General features: G+C 46.8%; 1 protein-coding gene across 1 annotated transcript in view; it reads left to right on the forward strand.

Annotated features, from left to right (window-relative positions):
- Positions 1 to 25,368, forward strand: part of ddx43 (DEAD (Asp-Glu-Ala-Asp) box polypeptide 43) — an 86,414-nt gene that overhangs the window by 13,057 nt on the left and 47,989 nt on the right. Inside the window, exons 3-5 of the mRNA XM_038800476.1 lie at positions 15,218 to 15,356; positions 16,048 to 16,194; positions 16,343 to 16,424. Of these exons, the coding sequence (XP_038656404.1) occupies positions 15,218 to 15,356; positions 16,048 to 16,194; positions 16,343 to 16,424 (368 nt within the window). The remainder of the gene's footprint in view (positions 1 to 15,217; positions 15,357 to 16,047; positions 16,195 to 16,342; positions 16,425 to 25,368) is intronic.

Consider the following 25,368-nt stretch of genomic DNA (forward strand, 5'->3'; position numbering starts at 1 on the left):
CCTTCGCCTCCGTTGCATCGGTTTCGATGATTCCATTTTCCAGACGTGTTCCTTCTTCCTCTTAATCGTGGCATCCCACCTATTGTGGTCGACAGGGCTCTCAATCGTGTCCGACCCATCTCCCGCACCTCTGCTTTCACCCCTTCCCCTCCCAGAACCAGAATATGGTCCCCTTTGTCTCCACCAGCCTCAGTATTCAAAGAATCATCCTCCGCCATTTCCGCCAACTCCAGCATGATGCCACCACCAACTACATCCTCCCTTTACTCTCCGTCAGCATTTCGCAGGGACCGTTCCCTCCAGGATATCCTGAGCCACTCCTCCATCACCTCCAACACCGTACCTCCATCCCCTGGCACCTTCCCATGCAATTGCTGAAAATGTAACACATTCCCCTGTATCTTTTCCCTGTTCACCAAGAGCATAAAAGCACTTTTTAAGTGAGGCAGTGCTTCACATGCACATCCTTCAATCTGGTCTATTGCATTTGCTGCTCCCAATGTTGTCTACTCTACATTGAAGAAATTAAACACAGGGTGACCGCTTTGAAGAGCACCTTTGGTCTGTCCACAAGCAGGACACAGACCTTCCTGTCACTTGCCATTTCAACTCACTGTCCTGCTCTCACATTCACCTTTCCATCCTTGGCCTGCTGCAATGTTCCAGTAAGCCCACGCAAACTGGAGTGACAGCACCTCCTCTTACAATTGGGCACATTATAGCCTCCAGATTTAACATCGAGTTCAGCAACGTCAAACTGTGAACTCTCTCCTCCACCTTCACCCCATTTTATTTCTGTCCATTTATTTCATTTCCCTTTTCCCTCGCCATTATCCCTCCCCCACCCCACCCCACTAGGGCTGTCTGTTCCCTGTTCCAAGTTGTCCTTTCACACACCGCTTACCTTTGTTCTGCCATTCACATGTTCTAATCTCTCTATGTGCCACTATCAGCACCCTTCTTAGCCTTGATCATCGCCATTTACATTCCCTTTGTCTTTCTGTCCATGACATCTTCATCAATCTCCACCTATCGCTCACCCTCTATCCAGCCCCACTGCTCCACCCTCTATCCCCGTCCCAACAATAGTATAAATCTGACCCTATTTCCAGTTCTCCTCCAGCATTGACAAAGAGTCACCCAGACTCGAATGTTAGCTCCCTTCTCTCTCCACAAATGCTGTCAGACCCTGCTGAGATTGCCCAGTATTTCTGTTTTTGTCAGATGGGTGAGATCCCAGCAACTCATTCAGAAATTCAGACAGCGATGTAATAAAACCAGAATTCTGTTCTTGGAGTCGCCAAAAATTATTGACCTTGGTTGCAAATATGAGATCTTTCCATGTCTGCCCACAATGTTTCCCCACCCCCCACCATTATGGACGCGAGTTAGGGACTACTTTCCAGCCAGCACGGTGGCATTGTAGTTAGCACTGTTGCCTTGCAGCACCAGGGAAACGGGTTTAATTACGGCCTCGGGTGACTGTGTGGAGTTTGCACGTTTTCCCCGTGTCATAGAATTTACAGTGCAGAAGGAGGCCATTTTGCCCAACGGTCTGCACCGGCCCTTGGAAAGAGCACCCTACCTAAGCCCACACCTTCACCCCATCCCAGTAATCCCATGCATCCTTTTTGGACACTAAGGGCAATTTATCATGGCTAATCCACCTAACCTGCACAGCTTCGGACTGTGGGAGGAAACCGGAGCACCCGGAGGAACCTGCGCAGACACTGGGAGAAAGTGCAAACTCCGCACAGACAGTGACCCAAGTCGAGAGTCGAACCTGGGAAATTGAATCTGTGAAGCAACTGTGCCAACCACTGTGCCCCCTGATGCTACCGTACCCCTCCCCGCCCCCTTTATCTGCGTGGATTTCCTCCGGGTGCTCCGGTTTCTCCCCTCAGTCCAAAGAGGTTTAATTAGGGGGATATGGCGGGGGTGGGTGCTCTTTCAGAGAGTTGGTACAGATTCGATGCACCAAATGGCCTTCTCCTTTACTGTAGCAATTCTATGGTTTTGTTGCTTAGTTCAAATCTTCTGTCATTTGGTCTGAAAACATTTGATACCGTGGTACTTGCTCTGTCTGGCTATGTGAGAGAGCTGAAGCTGAGATTGCTGTTTTCACTCTTCCTGTTATACTCTGAGGAAAAGAAAATGGGTACTCTGGTGTGATGGTGCAAATCCGGGGTTATGTAGTGCAGATGAAAGGTATCTGTGAAGATATTGTGAGTTGTGGTGCTCAGCCTGATACTGAGTAACCTTGGTTTCTCGTGAATTTGAAGATTTTGATATAGGCATTTAAAATCATGAGAGTCTGGATAGAGTAGATGGGGCGAAACTGCTCCACCCGATGCCGGTGTCTATGTATTTGCGTTGTGTACCTTATCATGTATTTTTAAAATTTTATTTTCATGCACTTAATGATCTGTTTGAGCTGCTCGCAGAAAAATAGTTTTCACTGTACCTCTGTACAGAATCAGCACCCATAGACATGTCCTACACAGGAGGCCTCCTCCATCTGCCCCCACCCCGACCCCAGCTCCTGCCAGCTCCTCCCAGGCCCCTCCCCCCCCCACCCCACCCCGTCACCTTCTCGATGTTCGCCACCCAGTGTTAGAACATTAGATTTGGTAACGCCAATCCTACCGAATGCCATCCGCTCTGCAGGAAGGCCCTGCAAATCCTGGGGGTCTTACCAGCCCAAGCAAAGGCCGAGATTAACTTGTCCAACCTCACGATAAAAGATTTAGAAGGAAGATCGGGAGAGACTGGAACACAAATACGAATCTCGGTAAAATGTTCATTTTAATCATCTGCACTCTACTCGCCAACGAAAGCGGGAGGTATCCCATCTCTTCAAGTTCCCTTTCGCCCCCTCCACCATATTGACCAAGTTCAATTTATGCAATAGGACCCATTCGGGAGCCACCTGAATCCGTAGGTATCCAAACTTCGTCTTGACCAACTTGAACGGCAGCATTCCCGAGTCTGCCACGCTTCCCAGTGGGTTTAGCTGGAAAACTTTGTTCTTGCTCACATTCCCTTTGTACCCTAAGAAGGGTCGAAACTTCCTCAACAGCTCCATTATCTTTCCCACACTAGATAGAGTATCACAAATGTACAACAATCAATCATCCGCACAAAGGGTCACCCAAGGCTCCTTGCCATCCTCGTAATATGCCTCCACCCAATTGATGACCTAAGCTAAAGGTTTGATTGCGAGCACGCACTGCAACGCGCATCCCTGCCTTGTTCTCCTGAACCAAGACAGAAATACAATGAGATCACCGCGTTGGTCCAGACATTCGCCGTGGGATCACTTGAGTGCCCAAACCCACATTGTCTCAGAACCTAGAAGAGGTACCTCCACTCAACCCTGATCAAAAACCTTCTCTGCATCCATGGCAATGATTACTTCAGGTACCTTCCCCCAAGATGGGGACATGACCACGTTTTAAAGTTGCCTGATATTGGCCAACAACTGTCGGCCCAGGACAAACCCTCATCCGTTCCTCAAGTGATCACCTCAGGCAACAACCCTCCAGGCGTTTTGCCAGAACCTTATCGAATACCTTTACATCAGTATTGAATAAAGCAATAGGTTTGAAAGACCCACACTCCACAGGAGTCCTTTTCAGGATCAGAGAGATCGACACCTGCGCCAATGTGGCTGACAGCTCTCCCCGTGGCAGAGTCATTGAACATCCCCAATAAATGTGCTGCCAGTTGTTGCAGATTCTTTTCTACTTTGTCTTTTCTGTGGCTCTGTTCCAATTATGGCAATCGGTGAATTTGCCCTTCTTTCTGTTATCTGTGTCCGAATGCTTAGGGTCGCCAGGTATCAAATGATACCACCACAAGTTCCAACCGGCTATCGATCAGAGCCAAACACCAGTCCAGTTAGTTCAAGGTCAAGGTACTTTATTTACACACAATTAGTCATGTAACATAAACTAATACTCGTTAACTACACCTATCAACTAAGACAACCTGTACTTAACTTCGGGCACCCGGCTTAGGTCAGAAAACAGTGGCCGCTGTTCAATTCTGGATCTCTCGGGTTCGAAGGAGTAACTGCTGCTCAGCAGGGCTCATCCGTCTGGTAGCGGGTGTTGAACTTGGACTCGCTTCTGGTGTTGCTGCAGTTGGCGATGGCCGTGACCGGGGTACCAAGGCCACGAGAGAGCGAACATATGGTGAATTCTTCTTCTTATACTGGGGGGAGGGGGTGGGGGGGGGGGGGGTGGTTTTGCGCTCTTTTTGGCGGTCCTTCGATTTTGGCCTTACTAATTGGGTGATCCCTGATCACTCCGTTTGATTCCTTAGCCAATAAGTGGGCGGAGATCTGGATGGCTGGGCACGGCCCAAGTGGTCATTGACCCCGTTGTTTACACTGAACAGGGAGTGGCGCCGAAATGTCTGGGACTGTCCCGGTTGCTCGAGTACCAGTCCTTTGTTTTGGTGAAGATGGGCCATCAAATGCTAATCATCCCAGCAAAATGCTGATTGGAAGGATTTTCAATACCGCCTGGGTTTCTTGCTGACGAATATACATTTCAGGCTCTGAGCCAGCCTGAGTCTTGGCTTGTCCATTTTACCCACCAGGCTTTGCGAGTTTCTCTGTCCCTAGTTGGAAGTGGCCTTCCCAAATGGCTACACTCTGTCCTCTTGATCCTCACATGAAGGATCACAATACTGGGTCTAAGAACATTTATCTAATTTTCCCGAAACAACAGATGTCTAAGAATTTCTGAGGGGCCATTTAACATTCAGTAAAAGGGGAACCTCTAACTGTCTCTAACTAGACTACACTCGTGCTGCTATTTAACAATCAAATAAGACTAGAAAAAAACAGCACAAGAGTTTCGAAAACAAGTATCCAAATGTGGTGGTAAGTATGATCCGCGGCAGGGCAAGAATGGGTGGGATCCCCGGGTAGGGCGGTGACCAGTGCTGTTGCTTCACTACCCGAGCTTGGCTGACCAAATGTATAGGGAGTCCCCAGGCAGGGCGGGGTAAGTGCTGTTACTCCACCGCCTGAGTGACCTTCCAATACAAAAAAAATCCGATAGTAACATCACATTTCTTCCTATCACTAACATTCACATACAGAGCAGTAACTTTATTAACAAAAACAACAACCGCGGAATTTATTAAGGAGAAAGGTCCAGAAAGAGTGTGAGCTTTGCTGGAGTCCGAGGGAGGGGGCTCTAAATGTGTATACTGGAGGGCGGTAGGCTCTCCTTCTCCATCTTCGCAATCTAATTGTCTGAATGACACTGTATACTATGGCTATTACTAGTAAGGCTTCCACTGTGTAGAGCAGGGAATACCATTTACCGAGATTCTCACACCATGTGAGGTTATCGGTGGCTGGGTGTGTGTCTGTGGTGTGTCCGGACTGGAGGTGCTGTGTTGGGTGGTCGTGTTCGTGACCTGTGTGGTGAGGGGGGTAGAGGTGGGTAACGCGCGCAACTGGACTGTTCCAGCGACGATCGTAATGCTGATCATCAGGGTCGTCTTCATCTTATTCGGGGTTTCCTTCGCCGTTGAGTATCTTCGTATTTTCCTCGGGGAACAAGCATAGTATCTGTTATAATCGTGTTGTTTAACATCTCGTTTGTCTGTCTGTTTCTCCTTAACGTCAATTTCCCATTAGAATTGTCACCATATGTGACTCCCTCATTTTATTTTAAACAACCATTTGCGGACACAAGACAGTCGAAAAAAAATCTGTGTCACAGTGCGAGCACTCTCGCAGCCTGTGTCTGTCGGGCTGAGTGGGCGGACAATTTCTCCATCCTCTGCAAACTTGTTTCTCCAATCAAGTGTTTCTGACATGTAAATAGTATGTGGGGGGATAGCAACCGAAGGGTTGCCGGAAAGGGCAAAAGTTATGACAAAAAGCATTCTTTAAATCACAAGACTAGAAAAAAACAGCAAAAGAGTTTCGAAAACAAGTATCCAAATGGGGTGGTAAGTATGATCCGCGGCAGGGCAAGAATGGGTGGGATCCCCGGGTAGGGCGGTGACCAGTGCTGTTGCTTCACTACCCGAGCTTGGCTGACCAAGTGTATAGGGAGTCCCCAGGCAGGGCAGGGTAAGTGCTGTTACTCCACCGCCTGAGTGACCTTCCAAGAGCTGTAAGAATGTGTAACTATATGGGCTTCAGACAAACTTGTTTCACTGACTGCCATGTGGCGTCAGACAAGTAATTATCACTGCATCAAGAAATTTGGTGTGAGGCCGAAAGAATAAACTGTATCAAAAATTTAGTGAGATCGACACGAACAGTCGCACAAATAACAAACATTCAACATTCAAAATAACAAATTAATGAAAGCGGGCAGGCTCCGAGTACAGGACACCGTAAATCTAATTGGTTCCTGACTCTCATCATCTGGACACCTCAAGATTCCATTTCAAAAAGATTTGCAAAGGGTGGTTTGCATGGTGGGAGTCAGACTCGGAATTGTCACCATCACCCGGGTGCCAAACTCGTTCATGGAGTTTGTGTGCTAACGCGCCATGTGCCGATGTGGGGTCCATTTCATCATTCCTCGTCAAGCGACAGGAATTGTCGTTATGTACTTTATGTTCCGCAGGGAGGTTGCAAGGAGGCCTTTGCTATCGTCGGGTGGTGGGTCAGGTTCCTGTGTGGGCAAATAAATCGTCTCAAAGAGGCTGAGCGTGTCGTGGTCGGTGTCTCTGGGCCTGTAGTGACTGGGGCCTGGTTCGTGGGATCTTTGTTCGGGTCTCTCAGGGGCTTCAGTTGTGCTGTTGCTAGCAGCCGAATCAAGCGTTAGGGTGAAATTTGATGCTGGGGCCGGGGTCAAGGTTGTGTCTGTGGACGTGCTGCTGCTGCTGGGGGAGGGGGAAATTGGGTTGTCAGTGGGCGGGTCCTCATCTGCCATCGACAATGAGAGGTGGTGCGAGTGGCTGCACTGCGTTCCATAAAAGCTGATTTACATGGAACCATCCTGATTTTCCTTTTGGATATGTGATTTTATAAACTATGGGGCTATCTTTGTCCGAGATTGAATAGCATCCTGCAAATTTAGGGGAGAGGAATGAGCTAGGGTTTTATAAGGTGATCATTACTTGCTGTCTGACTGTATACTCTGCCGGGTGTACTGTTTTATCAAAGCAGGCCTTACTCTGCTTTCGTTTAGTGTCTAGTCGAACAGCTGCAGCGAGCTGTGCTGCTTGAATATTCTCTACCATCTGCTGGACTTCTTTCTCATGGGGCAGAGCGGTGACTGCGGGGATGGCCAAATCAAGTCCGAATAAATATTCGGTACCCTTCATGGGTCGTCCGGTCATGAGGGTATGGGGGGTATAACCTGTTGAGCTCGACACTTTGTTCCTGATAAACATCAGTGCGAATGGGAGCACTGTGTCCCATGTTGTGTTGTGCTGCTGCACCATTTTCCTAAGTGTGGCCTTTAGCGTCCGATTCTTGCGCCCCATAATGCTGCTGGACTGCGGGTGATAGGCAATGTGGAACTTTTGTTTAATCCCAAATATCGGCATCACATTTTTCATGACCCTTCCCGTAAAGTGGGAACCTTGGTTCGACTCAATACTATGGGAGAGTGCCCATCTCGTAAAAATTTGCTCTGTTACGATCTTCGCCGTGGACTTGGCTGTGTTTGTTCGCATGGGAAATGCAAATACAAGTGCTGTGCATTGGGGATATGATCTCTCACTCATTTGGGGTCCCTGCATAATACAAATTATCGGCCAGAAACGTGTGCGTTTTTTTCCATTTTACAATGATGTTGCGTCCCTGTAGGAGTAGGGTCCACTGCGCTGTTCGAATTTGGCTTACTGTGTCGTCTTTTAGTCTGCCGTCCAATAAAAGCTGTGTCGGGATGTGGTCAGTCAAAATGGTTACTAAGTTGAGCCCAGTTATGTACAAGAAGTACTGTCCCGCCCAGAAAACTGCCAACAGGTGTCTTTCGCAGGCTGTAAATCCTTGTTCCACTGGATCTAAGACTTGTGTGGCATAGGCTGCGGGTCCCAGACGATCGTGCCTTTCCTGCAGGAGTACGGCCGAAAGGGTTGGGTCTGCGGTCGCTACCTCTATCGTGTGTGGGGAGTGGGGATCTGGAGCTTGCAAAGTGGGGGCTGTGCTCTGCGCGTTTCAATCGGCATCCGTGTGCCGTGGAAGCCATTTCCATGGGGTCTGTTTCTTTAGTAGCTCGGAAAGTGGGGCTACTTTTGTGGCGAATCCGTCTATATGTTTCCAACAATATCCAACCAATCCTAAAAATGACCGGAGTGCTGTAACGTTTTGGGGCAATGGCAAATTTACAATGGCATCAATGCGTTTGAGTTCTATTTCACGTTTACCATGCGTGATGACCGTACCTAAATATGTGACTTTGTCCTGAAGGTTTGGGCTTTCTTGGGGTTAATTTTGCATCCAATCGTTGTAAGGAGTTCTAATAATTCAGAAAGAAGCGAGAAGTGCTCTTCCTTGGTGTCAGTCTGTAAGAACAAGTCGTCCACATTCTGAGTAAGGCATTCAGGGCGGGAAAATTTAGATAAGCCGTTTGTCAATTGTCTGTGAAAAATGGAGGGGGAGTTGTGGAAGCCTTGTGGAAGGCACATCCATGTCTACTGCTGTCCCTGGAAGGTAAACGCAAATTTATACTGGCATGCTTTGTCCAGTGGTATGGACCAAAAGCCATTACTGATATCTAATACGGAAAAAAATTTCAACTGGAGTCCCTGTCTTAACATGGTCTCGGGACTCGTGGCATCGGTGGGGGCTGCTAGGGGAGTCACTTTGTTCAATTCTCTGTAGTCGATGGTCAGTCGCCATGATCAATCGGGTTTTCTTACTGGCCAAATCGGGGCATTATTTGTCGATACAACGGGTCGAATCATGCCTTGATTCAATAAACTTTGAATTACCTTGGCTATCTCTTCCCTCGGCTTGCTGGGGGAAGCCGTACTGTTTCTGGGGCTTGGGTTCGGGACTTGTAATGTTTACTACACCTGGGATTTTGCCGCAGTCGTGCTTGTGCTGGGCAAACGATGCCTTATGTCTTTTCAAGACCTCTCTAACCACTTTGTCTGTGGTAATGGTTTGTGGATCAAACCAGCACTCTCCTACTGAGTTGATTCTATGGGCATAATGTCCTACTGTGAGCGTGGCGGGGGTTCGCGCTGCTATAGCCATTTTCCATATACATCGGTTGACTAGGTCGAATGAAAGGTTGTGTGTACTCATGAAATCGATGCCGAGGGTGTGTTCTGCTGCCTGGGGCAAGTCTACTAAAACAACCGAATGTTTTGTCCGAATATTACCGAGCTGTACGTCCACAGGGGCTGTGATGTGTCCCTGCTGGAGGTTACCTGTAAAGCCACTAAGGGTAATGGTGTCCGTAGTGGGCCATATCTCTTTCTGGGACATGATAGAGGAGTTTAATGTGGTTCGGCACACTCCTGTGTCCCAAAGGTACTCTACGGGGTGTCCCCGGACTGTGCCTGCGACAACCGGTCTTCCGGACTTATCCAAAAGGGTATCACAGACCCAAGTTGGGGAGCCCGAACACCGTCAATCGGTGCCACTCATGGCCGAATTATCTGGTCGGGCGCTAATGCTGTGAATGGGTTGGGTATTGTTTCTGGGGCGGGGGGATGTTTGGGTGCTGATTCCTTTGCTGCTTCGGGGTGGCATTGCATTCTCGGGCATAATGTCCTTCGTGTCCACAATTATAACATTCCTGTGTCTTGGGGTGTGGCGTTGTACCTCTGCCTTCATTTACCCATGCGGGGTCTTGGTGTGCCCGTACTGGATTCATTGTTGCGTCTACTCTCTCATACTCTGTCTTTTTCTGTACAGACTGTTGCCAAGCTCTGGACAATCGTTTCTGAACCCACATTTCATTGTGTGCTGGGTCTGAGGGGTCGTAACTGGCGCATGCCTTCTGTCATGTGTCTGTGGCATCGGATACTAACGCACTGGTCCATTTGGCCGTATTGTCTGCTGATAAATGGGCGTGGGCTAACTCACCAAATACCGCAGTGAAATGGATCCAAAGGCGTCCAGCAAACGCTGTTGGATGCTCTCCCTTTTTCTGCCTGCACCGGTTGAGTCCGTCTACCGGATCTCCTCTGTTGTATCCTATGGCGTCTAAAATGGCTGTTTCATTTCTTGGAGGCTACCTCCTCCTACATTTTGTGGGTCAGGATTGACTGAACTAACTGAGGGGTCTAAGCACATAACTATGAGCTTAACCTGCTCCGGCTCGTCTAAACCATACATGAGGGTTTGTTGTTTCACTAACTCGGAAAAGTGACGTGGGTCCAATGTGGGGTGGAAAGTATCTATCTTCTCGCGGGCATCTCTTAACTGGGTGATAGATAACGGGGTGGTGTACACAAAATCGGGTTGGTCTTCCGTGGTAGCCCTGCGCTGTGTGGTAATGGGGTTCATTGGGTTGGGTGTTGCCTGTGCAGTCGGTGGTGCGCATGCGTTTCTTTTCGGGGCCTGGGGGGCTTCATTTTGATTCTCGGTCTCGCTTCCGTACCGTTGGGCCGTTCCACTGAGTTGCTGCCAATCAGGGCCGTCTTCCTGGTCTGGATGTGGGCCAAAGGTGTCTCTAAACCCATTTTGAACTGATAGCAGGGATTGCAACCTTGCAATTTGCTGCCTGAATTTGGCATGGTCCACCGAACACTGCCTCTGTTCCGTGGTGGAAGTGTGGAGTGCTCGGAGGGCTGCTTTTAGATCATCACACTATTTCTTTAACTGCTGTACCTGATTCTCTATCTCTTCTCTTACCATTAAAGCACGTTGTGTGTCCTGGTAGGCCTTATCGTATTGGATTTGGAAGCTGCTAAGGTGGGCGAGACAGGATTGATGTGCCCTCTTGACATCATCCATTTCCTTGTCCTTTGCTGCTAACTGCCCCAGGAGCTGCACATTTAATCTCTCGCTTTCACTTAAATCTCCCTCTCTACTTTTCTCCTTCTCTCGCTGCTTGCGGAGCATCCTCACGACCTCCTCTGTGCCTCGCAATTGTGCCAGACAGGACACGATTGCCATCGGCTTACGAACCTTAGTCAAACTATTTTTATGGAACTCGGTCAGGCTGTCCCACCAAGTCTGTCCTATGCTGTCAGGATCTGTCTCTTCATTCGCGCAAAACTCAGACCATAGGGGCCATCCTTTCTCCTTTAGATATCTCCTAATCTCTTCTTCCCATATGGGACACTGTTCTGAGCTGTTGGTTGCTGCACCCACTGGCTCTTGTGGATGCATAAGGAGTTCCATTGCCTTCATGGCCAACCCTACAATTACTTCTCTCTCTACCGGAAATTTGGAACAAGGGGGAATAAAGCGGTGGTGCAAACACGGGTACGGCTCAAGCTATTTTCCGGTTTACGCCACTGCCGAACTTTTACGCAACAAAATCTATTGAGTTTACCTTGTATCCCTTTGTTAGTACGCATGCAAATTACACACTTCTGAATTCTGGAAGTTTGATCGATACTGGTTTCGCTTGTGGTTTTTTTTTACTTTGCCAATTTGATTTATAATTCAAATGCTTTAGTGGGTTTTCTCGGAGTGACATGGTCACGTCTTGGTCGAATCCCACCAGTCGCCAATAACTGTTGCCGATTCTTTTCTACTTTGTCTTTTCTGTGGCTCTGTTCCAATTATGGCAATCAGTGAATTTGCCCTTCTTTCTATGTTATCTATGTCCAAATGCTTAGAGTCGCCAGGTATCGAATGATACCACCACAAGTTTCAACCGGCTATCGATCAAAGAGCCAAACACCAGTTTGTTAGTTCAAGGTTAAGGGTACTTTATTTACACACAATTAGTCATGCAACATAAACACTACTAGTTAAATACACCTATCAACTAAGACAACCTGTACTTAACTTCGGGCACCCGGCTTAGGTCAGAAAACAGTGGCCGCTGTTCAATTCTGGATCTCTCGGGTTTGAAGGGGTAACTGCTGCTCAGCAGGGCTCATCCGTCTGGTAGCGGGTGTTGAACTTGGACTCGCTTCTGGTGTTGCTGCAGTTGGCGATGGCCGTGACCGGGGTACCAAGGCCACGAGAGAGCGAACATATAGCGAACTCCTCTTCTTATACTCGGGGCTCTTTTGGGCGGTCTTTCGATTTGGGCCTTACTAATTGGGTGATCCCTGATCACTCCGTTTGATTCTTAGCCAATAAGTGGGCAGGGATCTGGATGGCTGGGCGTGTCCCAAACGGTCACTGACCCTGTTGTTTACGCGTCCCCTGAACAGGGAGTGGCGCCGAAATGTCTGGGACTGTCCCGGTTGCTGGAGTACCAGTCCTTTGTCTTGGTGAAGATGGGCCATCAAATGTTAATCAGCCCATTAAAATGCTGATTGGACGGATTTTCAATACCATTCAATTGCATGGTGCACTCCATACCCTCTTCCAGCCATAACAGTGCCTCCAACCCCTGCTCCTTCATCCCCTCCACTGGGATGTCCAACCCATCCAAAAATGGTTCCAACCCCGAACCCTGCTCCGCAGGCTCAGACTTAAACTGACCCCGGTGGAAAGCCTCAGAGGCAGCATTAATCTTGTCCGGGACTGTAACCAGGCCTCTCTTCCCCTCCTCAACCCATGCCCCCTGTCCTTAACCTGGGGTATCTCTCATGCGGCTGCCTGCTGCAATAGATGGCTAGCATTCTCCCATGTTCCTAAAATGTCTGACTGTGAGCGACAGTCAGTTCACCGTCTTCCCAGTCAATACCAATTCAAATTCCATTTGTAACAGCTAACAGCTCTGTTGTCAAGGCTGTAGAGTACAGCCAGTCCACCTCCCAGAATGGAGTCAACCACCTTTTCAACCTTGTCCATGTGGGCTTTCTATAAGAGTACCTCCCATCTGATCACTGCCTTCAACCCTCCCAGAATGTTGAGAGCAAAACTTCCCCATCCTGAATGAAACCTACATAGTTCCCTATCGCTGAGGCTACCTTCACACACAAGCCCTTTTCAACAAGGAGCACCGTTTCCAATCTCCATCAGGCTGGAGGTGGGGCGGTTCTTGGCTCAACCTGCCTCCAGCTTCACATCCACAGAATGTGATGCATAGTCCGATATTACAATCTTTGAATACTCAGCCTCCACTACCCTTGGGAATACCAATTTCTCCACCACAAAAAAAGTCTGTTCGGGATTAGACGTGATGCACGTGTGAGAAGACCGAGGACCCCATCTCCCTCGGGTGACTAAACCTCCACAGCCCACACCCCTTCCTTAGTCTCGTCTGATCCCTAACCCTCAAATAATAATAATCTTTATTGTCACAAGTAGGCTTACATTAACACTGCAATGAAGTTCCTGTGAAAAGCCCCGAGTCACCACATTCCAGCGCCTGTTCAGATACACGGAGGGAGAATTCAGAATGTCTAAACTACCCAACAGCACATCAAATTTAAATGGAGTGTCACTCCCAGCTACACTCTCGCCTACTTTAAAATTCGCTCTTTGTCCAAATACTTGTGTAGAGGAATAATTACCACCCGCAGTGGATCCTTGGAGCTTGGATTCTGGCGCAGCGACCAGTAGGTCTGGCACACCTTGGGGAGTGGGAGTTTAATGAAGAGAAGACCCCCTCCTCTCCGACCAATTTCCCAGACACCTTCGCCATAAACTCGGTGGCACTCGTACCTTCAATTCCCTCCAGTAGCCCGACAATCCCTCGGTTCTGAGGCCTGGATCGGTTCTCCTGGTCATCCAATCTGGCCTTCAAGACTTTGTGGGCCTCCACCAACATTGATACTTCAGCCTCTAAAGAGACAATCCGGTTGCTGTGGTCCGAGACCGCCCACTCCTCCTCCCGAATCATCACTTCCTGCGACTTCAAATCACTGCTCCACCCTTTCTATCGCCACACGAAGGGGATCTCCTACCACCTCAGTCGCCTTTGGCAGGCCCTCCCCATCGCCTGTCTATGCTGGAATTCTCCCATGATGAATTCCATTAGCTTTTCTGTGAGCAATAAGGCGGACGGCCACCATGTTCTCTCACTCCTCCGCGACAGTCCTCTGAATCTGGAGCGGGGGCTTTATTCAATTTTTGCCTCGTGTTATATCCTGCAGGCATCCCACTCCAGAACAGAAAACAACAAACTTCAATTATTTCAGCTTTGTTCTCACCGCCACGCCTGTTTATCGGGTAAAAAGGGCCAAAAACTCAAGTCTCCAAGCGGGAGCCACCTTGTACGCGACTGCTCACCTCATGGCCTCCACCGGAAGTGGGGGAATCGTTTTTTAATTTTTTAATTTTAGAGTATCCCATTAATTTTTTTACAATTTAGCGTGACCAATCCACCAATCCACATCTTTTGGGTTGTGGGGGAGAAACCCACGCAAACATGGGGAGAATGTGCAAACTCCATACGGACAGTGATCCAGAGCCGGGATCGAACCTGAGACCACGGCGCCGTGAGGCAGCAGTGCTAACCACTGCGGCAGCGTGATGCTCCCGGGAAATCTTTTTTAAGCAGTGAGTGGGGAGCTTCTAGGAGTGTGGTGGAGAGGGGTTCAGTTGAGGCTTTCCAAAGGGAATTGGATCATTATCTGAAAAGGAAAGATTTCCAGAGGTATGTGGAAAGGCAGGGGAAATGGCACTATCAGAGGGCCAGCATAGAGACAATGGACTGAATGGCCTTCTAGTTGTCACCTTTCTATCATTCACCGAGTGTGTAGGCTGCAGGAAGGGAATTGTTCAAAACAAGGAGGGTGTTTCACTAAACATTCTTTGTGAATCTTGCCTCTTGAATGTAATGATGCAGCGTACGGTAGAAGCAAAATTTAATCAACCGAAAACAAAAACCAAACCAGCATCAATTCTGAAACATTCATTTATTCCTGAAACCAGGAGAAGCATCAGTTGGAGCATTGCCATGCAGTAATAATATTAAAGATCATGTGCCACTTGTAATAGAACTGAGGTTCTTTCGAATGTTGAATGCAACAGTTCTGGATTAGACTGCCATTCATTCATTGCAGCCTATGATGAGAGCGGTTCACCGGTGCTCCAAACAAAAGTGTATACAATTGCTAAGGAGAGTGGAGCCTGTTACCTTACCCTGTCCGAAAGCGTCAACCCAAGCAAGGACCATAAAAAGCTGCTTTGCCCCATTCTGGGGTCACTGTGCTGTTCATTGTGCTTTGTATGTATTTATGTATATTTTCATGCTAGATATTAAAAGGAGACTTTGAAGTGGAAGTGAAGCTCTTTGGCAGCTACGCAGCCCAGATGAAAGCCAAGGAACTGATTGAAAATATTGTTGAAAGGAGAAATACAGATGAGTTGAATGGAGCGAAGAGGACTGACCGAAGTAAGTCTTGTTTTTGTACCAAGGTCACATGCTTCTTTTTTGGGTTCAGCTGATGTTTTATCCCATTGCAGCAACTTTATTGCAAAGTTTTTGAACTCCACTCTGTATCCAGTATGTTCATTTACTGCTCTGATTGACTCCACAGTAGGGGAGGGAGTAGGGGAATGCCCACACTGACTGACTGGAGTGGGGGTTGGGGAACATGCACACTGACATGGGGTGGACAGTGGAATTAGTGTTACATCGACTTACCATTCGGGTGGGTCAGGATTGCCTCGCTGATGACCAAACAGAATCACCACATTGATTGAAGGTTGTTGTGGGAAACCCGATCCTGGAGTCCAACTCTTGATGCCTGTAACCGTGGATTCCTGAGTCTGTCAGCTTCATACTCAGATCTGTAGAGCCCTTCAATCAGATTACAGCCCCTGCCGCTCCCTATTACTGTGAGGTAATTGTACAAAGAACATTCTGACTAGATGAGCTGCCACGGTGTACATGTGTGATATGTGCTCGTTATGTGGAGCCACGTTTATGGTGCTGTAAGTCTTTGTGGGCCAGTAGTTGCTGGTGTGCTGGATGTCGGGTATAGCGACAACGCATTCTGACATCCTGGATCTGAAAGGAAACTCCAGTCTATTGGAAATCAGCATTAAATGTTTGACTTTTTTCCTCGCTCATCCGCCTAAAGGCAATGCATCGAAACTAGGCAGCAGTGCAAGGAACAGCTCGGACACCAACTCAGCCAAGTGTGGCAGCGTGAATTCGCCAAGACCTTTCATCAACTGGAACTCATTGCGTGAGAACAAGGAGAAATACGAAGCTATGAAGTGGGCCGGTTGGTATTTCCCTTCTACCTTAATACATAAACATTCAGAAACCCTGGTCACCAGTGAGAGCTGTGGCCGTGTATCCGTAGCCCATATTAAAATTGACCAGATAGAATCCGATTTACCAATAACCACTTTCTCTTTTCTTGCGTTAAGGCCTTTCACCAATTAAAAAGAACTTCTACATCGAAGCTGAGACAGTTATCAATATGACACCAGAAGAAGTTACAGATTGGAGGTAATTCTTTTCTGGAATCTGACTCTACAAATTCAGAGATACTTATTCCAAACATTTCTGAGTGTTTTGAGCTTAACTCCAACAAGTCAAAAAAGATGTAAATTTCTCTTTCCCTGATTTGAGCTGAACTCTAACAAGTTTGGGGAAACAAAGGAAAGAGAAATGTTCAATTTTGATTCATTTGCCAGTATGGTCTCCATTCCTGCATGGTGAACACTGGTGCTTTTGCTAATCTGAAGTGTTATTGCAATATAATACAAATGGGCCAAAATGCAGTATCGACTGCTATTTGGATTGGATTGGATTGTTACGTGTACCGAGGTACAGTGAAAAGTATTTTTCTGTGAGCAGCTGAAACAGATTGTTATGTACATGAAAATAAAAAGAAAATACATAATAGGGCAACACAAGGTACACAATGTAAATACACAGACACTGGCATCAGGTGAAGCATACAGGAGTGGAGTATTAATCAGGTCAGTCCATAAGAGGGCCGTTTAGGAGACCGGTAACAGCGGGGAAGAAGCTATTTTTGAGTCTGTTCGCGCGTGTTCTCAGACTTTTGTCTGTCCTGCCCGATGGAAGAAGTTGGAAGAGTGAGTAAGCCGGGTAGGAGGGTTCTTTGATTATGCTGCCCGCTTTCCCCAGGCAGCAGGAGGTGTAGATGGAGATGGATGGGAGGCAGGTTCATGAGATGGACTAGGCGGTATTCACAACTCTCTGAAGTTTCTTGCAGTCTTTGGCCAAGCAGTTGCCATACCAGGTTATGATGCAGCCAGATAGGATGCTTTCTATGGTGCATCGGTAAACGTTGGTAAGAGTCAGTGTGGACATGCCGAATTTCCTTAGTTTCCTGAGGAAGTATAGGCACTGTTGTGCTTTCTTGGTCGTATTGTCGACGTGGGTGGACCAGGACAGAATTTTGGTGATGTGCAACCCTAGGAATTTGAAGCTGTTAAACATCTGCACCTCGGCCCCGTTGATGCTGACAGGGTTGTGTACAGTACTTTGCTTCCTGAAGTCAATGACCAGCTCTTTAATTTTGCTGGCATTGAGGGATAGATTGTTGTCGCTGCACCATTCCACTGGGTTCTCTCTCTCCCTCCTGTAATCTGACTCGTCGTTATTCGAGATCAGGCCCAATATGGTCATGTCATCAACAAACTTGTAGATAGAGTTGGAACCACTTTCCACTCTCGAGTCCGAATAGATTGCGTTATGAGTGTCAGTCAAGGCCAATGTTACCTCTAAGCTGCATGAGCATGCAGCAGCCAGAAAGTTCCTACACAGTTAAGTGAATTGGCTCGAAACACCAAAATAAAATGAGAGGTTTTATTGGCCATGGCTCGGAGAACATGATTCTGGCCTCTGTGTCTGAAGGTTCTGTGTTAAAGTCCTACCTCAGAGATTCGAACGCCATCTGAGGGGTGGTACCGAGGGAGGGCCACATCGTCAGAAGGGCGGTGCCTCGTGACAACTGCAATGTCAAAAGGGCGGTACCTAGGCAGGACCCCACCATCAGAACCCAGGGAGGGCCCCACATTCGGGGGAGGGGGTGTGGTACCCAGGGAGGCACAAATATTGGGGGAGAGGGTACCCAGTGAGACCCTGCTGTCAGAGGGGCATTGAATTATAGGATTGCTACAGTGCACAAGAAGCCATTTTTCCCATCGAGTCTGCACCCTACCTAGGCCCATTCCCCCACCCTATTCCCGTAACCCCACCTAACCCACACATCTTTGTCACTAATGGGCAATTTAGCATGGCCAATTCGCCTAACCTGCACGTCTTTGGACTGTGGGAGGGAACCCACACGGAGCCCAAATTCCATTTCTTGCATTACAACAATGAATACTTTTCCAAAGAAAGTACTTAATTAGCTTTGAAAAAGTTCACATTCTGCATAGTGAATGGTGCTATATTAATGCAAATCTTTTCTTGTATACATGGACAGTTTCACCCAACTGTGCTCAGTTGATTGAGGTCTCAAAAGCTGCAGGCAAGTAGATTTAATTCTGAGTTGTCTAATTGTTGTGGTGTTTGAGAGGTGACATTTGCACTCTAGCTGTTATCAGCTATTGACATGCTGTCCATTTTATGGAATAGGACTGACTTCTCACCGACAGCAAAGGAGAATTATTGCCTTTGCCAACTGTGTTTTGGTGACTTTCTTTGCCCTGATTGCTACACAAATGTCAAGTGATTATTCTGGCAGATGTAGTTCTGTTTTATGTCGTGAAATCTAAGTAAAGACCTTCCTCACGGCTGTGTTTGTTGGAAAGCTGCAGCGAGAGTGTTGAAAATTGATTTGGTTTTGAGGAAGGAACTGGGCCTGAATTCCATATTCTGGCTCCGCGTGTAGGTGGACTCTTCACACAAGCAGTTCCAGGTGGATCAGGGTCATGAGTTCATTGTCTTAAAGCAACACTTTCCATATCTACATTAAACAGCCCAGTCCCTGAAGAGTCATTTTGAATAGGGAGTTGCCTCATAACCAGATGGGAAGAGCCGATAGCTGTAAAGTTATCAATCTCTTTCAGTCCTTTTCTTGGCAAGAGGGGTGTATTTACTCTGAGCTGTTCTTGTAAACCCACCCTGTGAGAGAGCAGGCTTTATGTTCAGTCCTTCCTTTGACTTGTGCTAATTCTGCTCTGATTGTATTCAATCTACTGCATTTTAACTTAAATTAAAATTGTGCAAAATAATCCCTCTTGTGCTGTTCATTTAAATTGCTTCCTACAAATTAGAGGACAGTTCCACTTTTTGAAGTAAAACAATTTCCAATTGACTGGAGTAGACTGTACTTGTGTTGCGTATTTTGCACCGTGTAAAGTTTACATTTTTGTGTTGTGGGGTAGAGTTTCTGCTTAATATTGCTGTTTGTTTTTGGTATAATTCGTTACAAGATTGGCATAACCAGTGCAGATGGTCAGAGTTTTGAGCACACATTGTGTTCAGTGCATGTTGCGTTTCTGTGATTCCTTGCACTTGTTTTTAAAACATCGTGCCAAAAACCAGCCCCATACAAAAAACGGCCATACCCCCAGATTGAATTATTCACCATGTGAAATTTTGCTAATTGTGTGCATTTGTGGTCTTTGAAAGAGGCTCCAAAAATGAAGCTGGTCTTTTGAGTACAATAGCCCATATAGGCACAATTTAAGATAGAAATTTGGAGCAGGAAGAGGCGATTCGGCTCTTTGAGTCTGCTCCGACATTCAATATGATCATAGCTGATCCTCTGACTCCACACCACACTCCTGCACTCTCCCCATAACCATTGATGCCTTTAAAGTTGAGAAATCTTTATCTATTTTCTTCTTAAGTATATTCAGTGATTCGCCTCCACCTCGTGTGCGAGGATGAGCCGGCTCTTTGAGGGGGTAGAAGATGTATGTGAACATTGCCGGGGGGGGGCCGCAAATCACGTTCGTATGTTTTGGTCCTGTCCAAAGCTGGAGGATTGCTGGAAGGAGGTGTTTAGGGTAATCTCTAAAGCGGTGCCCGTGAAACTGGACCCGGGACCTCGGGAGGCCATATTCGGGATGTCGGACCAGCCAGGGTTGGAAACGGGCACGGAGGCAGATGCTGTAGCCTTCGCCTTGTTGAACGCTCGAAGGCGGATCCTGTTAGGGTGGAGATCAACCTCTCCACCCTGTGCCCTGGCATGGTGGGGGGACCTGCTGGAATTCTTGACGCTTGTAAAGGTCAAATTTGAACTGAGGGGAAGGATGGAGGGATTCAACAATTCATGGGCGTTATTCATTATGCACTTTCGAGAATTGGATCACATCGAACATTAGAGGGGCTGGGGGCTGGGAGGGTTAGGGGGAGGGGGACTGTATGTGTTCATATTGACTATGGGTGATTCCTGATTCCTTTTTGTCATTTATTTATGTTAACATGCGGGCTAATGTTTGGGGGTTTGGTGGGAGGATGGGATCGTTATTATTGATATGGGGATTGACATTACATTTGTTGCTGATTATTGTTTATTGTTGGGTGTAAATTTGGGAGAAAATGTGAAAAAGGAGAATAAAAAAAAATATATATATATATATCATAGATTATCATAGAATTTACAGTGCAGAAGGAAGCCATTTGGCCCATCAAGTCTGCACCGGCTCTTGGAAAGAGCACCCTACCCGAGGTCAACACCTCCACCTCATCCCCATAACCCAGCAACCCCACCCAACGCTAAGGGCAATTTTGGACACTATGGGCAATTTATCATGGCCAATCAACCTAACCTGCACATCTTTGGACTGTGGGAGGAAACCGGAGCACCCGGAGGAAACTCACACACACACGGGGAGGATGTGCAGACTCCGCACAGACAGTGACCCAAGCCGGAATCGAACCTGGGACCCTGGAGCTGTGAAGCAATTGTGCTATCCACAATGCTACCGTGCTGCCCTTTCAGTTGTATTCAGTGATTTTTGCCTCCACAGCCTTTTGTGGTATCACATGTTCACCACCCTCTCCCTCTATGATAAGGAGAGCCTGCACCAACCCACTTAAGCCCTCACTTCCACCCTATCCCTGTAACCCAATAAGCCCTCCTACACATTTTGGACACGAAGGCCAATTTATCATGGCCAATCCACGTAACCTGCATGTCTTTGGACTGTGGGAGGAAATGGGAGCACCCGGAGGAAACCCACGCAGACACGGGGTGAACGTGCAGCCTCCGCACAGACTGTGACCCAGCAGGGAATCGTTTCATTCTTCTTTCAGTGAATAAAGGCCCAGTTGACCCAATCTCTCCTCATGCGACAAGCCTTTCATCCCAGGAATCAGTCTGTGTGAACCTTCGCTGCTCTCCCTCTATGATAAGGAGACCAAAACCCAGTTGTGATCTCACCAAGGTCCTGTATATGCAATAAGACATCGTGTTTTTGTACTCGAGTCTTCTAGCAATCTTCCTAGCTGCTTGCTGTGCCTGCATGTTTTATTTTTGACTGGTGTACAAGGACACCCTTTGTATGACAGCATTTCCCAATGTATCACCATTTCCATATACTCTGCCATTCCATTTCTCTGTCCATAGTGCATAACTTCACACTTATCCACATTTTACTGCATCTGCCATGCATCTGTCCACTCACTCAACTTGTCTAAATCGCTTTGAAGCCTCTGTGCAATCACTTCCTCCTCACCAATCACATTCCAAACAAATTTTATATCATCAACAAACTTGGAAATATCGCATTTGTTTCCCTAATCCAAATCATTGATGTATACTGTGGCTAGCTGGAGCCCAAGCATTGATCCCTGCGGACCTCACTAGTCAACTGCCTGAAACTTTGAAAAAAGCCTATTCTCTGCTTTCTATCTGCTAACCAATTCTCAATCCATGCCAATATATTACCTAATCCCATGAGTTTTAATCTTTCACACTAACTTCTTATGTGGGACTTCTGAAAATACAAATACATCATATCCACTAGTTCACCTTAATTATTCTACTAGTTATGCCCTAAAAGAAAACTCCAGCATGTCTGTCAAACAATGATTTTCTTTTTATCACTCCATGTTGACTTTGTCTAATCTCGTTGATATTTTCTAAGATTCCTGAGATCACATCCTTTATAATAGACTCTAGCATTTTCCCTAATACTGATGTTAGACTAACTGTCAGTATTTTCCTTTTTTCTCTTTCATTTTCTTAAATAGCAGGGTTACATTTGCCACCCTGCAGTCTGTTAGGACTGTTCCAGAATCTGGAGAATTTTGGAAGATGACATCCACTGCCATCCACTATTTCTATGGCCACCAACATTAGCACTCTGGGATGTAGAATATCAGGCCCTGAGGTTTTATTGGCTTTCAGTCCCATTAATCTCTCCAGTACAATTTGCTTTTAATAATACCGATTTTCTTCAATACCTCCTGATCACTAGACCTTTGTTCCCTAGCATTTCTAAAAAGTTATTTGACTTCCTCTGTGAAGACAGAACTAAAATAGTTGTTTCATTGCTCTGCCATTTCCTTGTTCTCCATTATCAATTCTCCAGTTTCGGACTGTAAGGGACCTACTTTCGTCTTCAGTAATCTTTTTAATTTTATATAAATATAGAAGCTTTTTTTAAACAAACAATTTTTAATGAGGTATTTTTGGCATAACAAACAACCACAGTACAAAAAACAATAGAGTACAAAGAACAGTAATCGAAAAAGCAACCACCAACATCCGTCCCTCCAAGGCCCGCCTATTTAACCCCCTACTCTATACTACCCTAACCACCCCCCCTCCCCACCGCTAATCTCTGTGCGGAGAATAATTCTCCGCAAAAAGCCAACGAATGGTTGCCACCTCCAGGCAAACCCTGACACCAACCCTCTCAAGGCGAACTTGATCTTTTCTAGACCGAGTAAGCTCGCCATGTCAGTCAACCAGGCCTATGACTTCGGAGGCCTAGACTCCCTCCAAGCCAGTAATATCTGTCGCCGGGCTACCAAGGAGGAAAAGGCCAGAACATCTGCCTCTCTCTCCTCCTGAACACCCGGGTCTTCCAACACCCCAAAGATCGCTACCCCTGGACTCATTTCCATCCTTGTCTTCAATACCCTGGACATGACATCCGCTAACCCCTGCCAATATCCCCTAAGTTTTGGGCATGCCCAGAATATGTGGACATAGTTCGCTGGTCCACCCGCACACCTGACACACTTGTCTTCCACCATATAGCAGCTTTTACAGTCCACTTTTATGTTACTTGCAAGTTTACGCGTACCCTATTTTTTTTTCTCTTTATCAATCTCTTGGTCCTCTTTGCTTTTCAAGTTAAGAAAAATACCAAGATATTGACTACTATTAATATAACCAGGAAATGGTTCTGTAAATTTGTTGAAAGTCAATTCAATTTAAAATCAGGGACCTGCAGGTAGCGGAAAGCTGATGAGAGTTAAAAACTCTCATCAGGTGAGGTGATTCCTGGCTTGGTCACTGTCTGTGTACCTTCTCCCCGCATCTGCAAGAGTTTCCTCCCACAAGTCCCAAAAGATGTGCTTGTTAGGTGAATTGGATATTCTGAATTCTCCCACTATGAACTCGAACAGGCGCCGGAGTGTGGTGACTAGGGGCTTTTCACAGAAACTTAATTGCTGTGTTAATGTAAGCCTACTGGTGACACAAATAAAAAATATTATTATACATTAATAGAAATACAGCCAGGTTTTCACTCCAGATGTTCTGACTTTTGCCAAGAAAACAGCAGGGTGCGTGTTTTGTGCCTTCGTTCTCACTAGGTAAGACCTGATAGAGCCGGCAAGCCCCAAATCAAAGTTAAACCTTCCCCAGCCCCAAACAGATATAGGGACCCCTGGGAGACGAAGCGACAGCCCTATCCCAGACCCCCCCCCCCCACCCCTCCAACACACGCACATCACATCCGTTTTCCCCATTTGTCTTTTCAAAATATGTTTACCCTGCAATGTTTAATTCCCAGTCCTGATTTTTCTGTAGCCTTGTCTCAGTAATCACAACTGTGTCAGGTTCCTCCCAATGTATGATTGCCTCCAGTTCCATGCTTTATTATGGACTCTGCATTGCTGTACATACATTTTAATTGATTTTTTAAAGTATTTTGTCCTTCTTTACGCTTAACCATCTTTTTAGGCTTTAGAGTGGCAATATCATTCTAAATTAGGATGCTATGTGACTTGGAAGGGGGCTTGTAGTTGGTGGTGTTCTTGGAACTGAACATACAGTGAAAGGAAGATTGGCATAAGTTACCTGCAGTTCTGACAATTTGAATGGCAAATTCAGATGGAAGTTCCGAAAATATTAGTGCAAGTGCTAACATTTATTAGTGCCCCAACCGGGCAGCGCAGTGGGTTAGCCCTGCTGCCTCACGGCGCCGAGGTCCCAGGTTCGATCCCGGCTCTGGGTCACTGATCGTGTGGCGTTTGCACATTCTCCCCTTGTTTGCGTGGGTTTCGCTCCCACAACCTAATGATGTGCAGGGTAGGTGGATTGGACACGCTAAAATGCCCCTTAATTGGAAAAAAACAAATTGGGTACACTAAATTTATTTTTTAAAAATTAGTGCCCCAACGGTTCGTTAGCTTGAGGGGAAAGGTGAATTGTAAAGGTTATAATACAGATAAAGAACTCATCTACCTTTTGTTTCCTGCCTACGAGAAGCCAGCGCCGGGTTGGCTGTATTGAGTGATGGTTTTTTACTGAAGCAATAATATTGACTTGCTAACCTATTTTCTTTTTGTGTGTCATGAAAATCCCAGAGCAGTGATTGCAACATTATTGGCCAAGCTCCAGTGAAAACACATTCAATTCCCACTCGTACCTCCCTCACGAAGGGTCACAGCAATGGATATCCCACAATGAATCACTACTCGCCCCTCCTCCGACCCAACATCCCCCCCCCCCCCCCCCCCCCCCCCCCCCCCCGACCCAACATCTGATTTTGGATCAGTCGCTATTCCTTTATTACTATTTGTTCTCTCCTTTTCACTTGCCTTTTTTTTTCTTCCTGCACTCTCCTTTCACTGAACCCTGTGGCTTGACTGTCAGTTGGCAGAACCCAATGCAGGTTATAAATTGCAGTACGGTAAAATTCCTACCTCAATGGTTCTTCCCACCATTGGAGCAGGTGAACGGTCACATGGTTTCACAAGCTCTGTTCAAGAGAATGTTTTTGAAGATCTCTAACTGGATTGAATGCCAGATTAGCAGTGGAAAGTAGAGCCTAGCAGTATTGGTATGGAGGGAGGGCAGCATTGAGTGACATCCAGCAGCAATCCTTTGTGGACACCCGACTGGTTAAATGTTGGTAAAGGTATTTACAATTTGAAACTTGCTGATGGCGCTAAGTTCTCATGGTGAAGTGTCTTATTTAGCTAGTTGATACCCTCAAAACATTTGCAGTCAAATTAGCATCTTTATTGCAACAATACTTTAAATACTTGACGTCTAATTATT

This window comes from Scyliorhinus canicula, chromosome 6 (genome assembly GCF_902713615.1).
Source record: "Scyliorhinus canicula chromosome 6, sScyCan1.1, whole genome shotgun sequence".
Taxonomy (NCBI): Eukaryota; Metazoa; Chordata; class Chondrichthyes; order Carcharhiniformes; family Scyliorhinidae; genus Scyliorhinus; species Scyliorhinus canicula.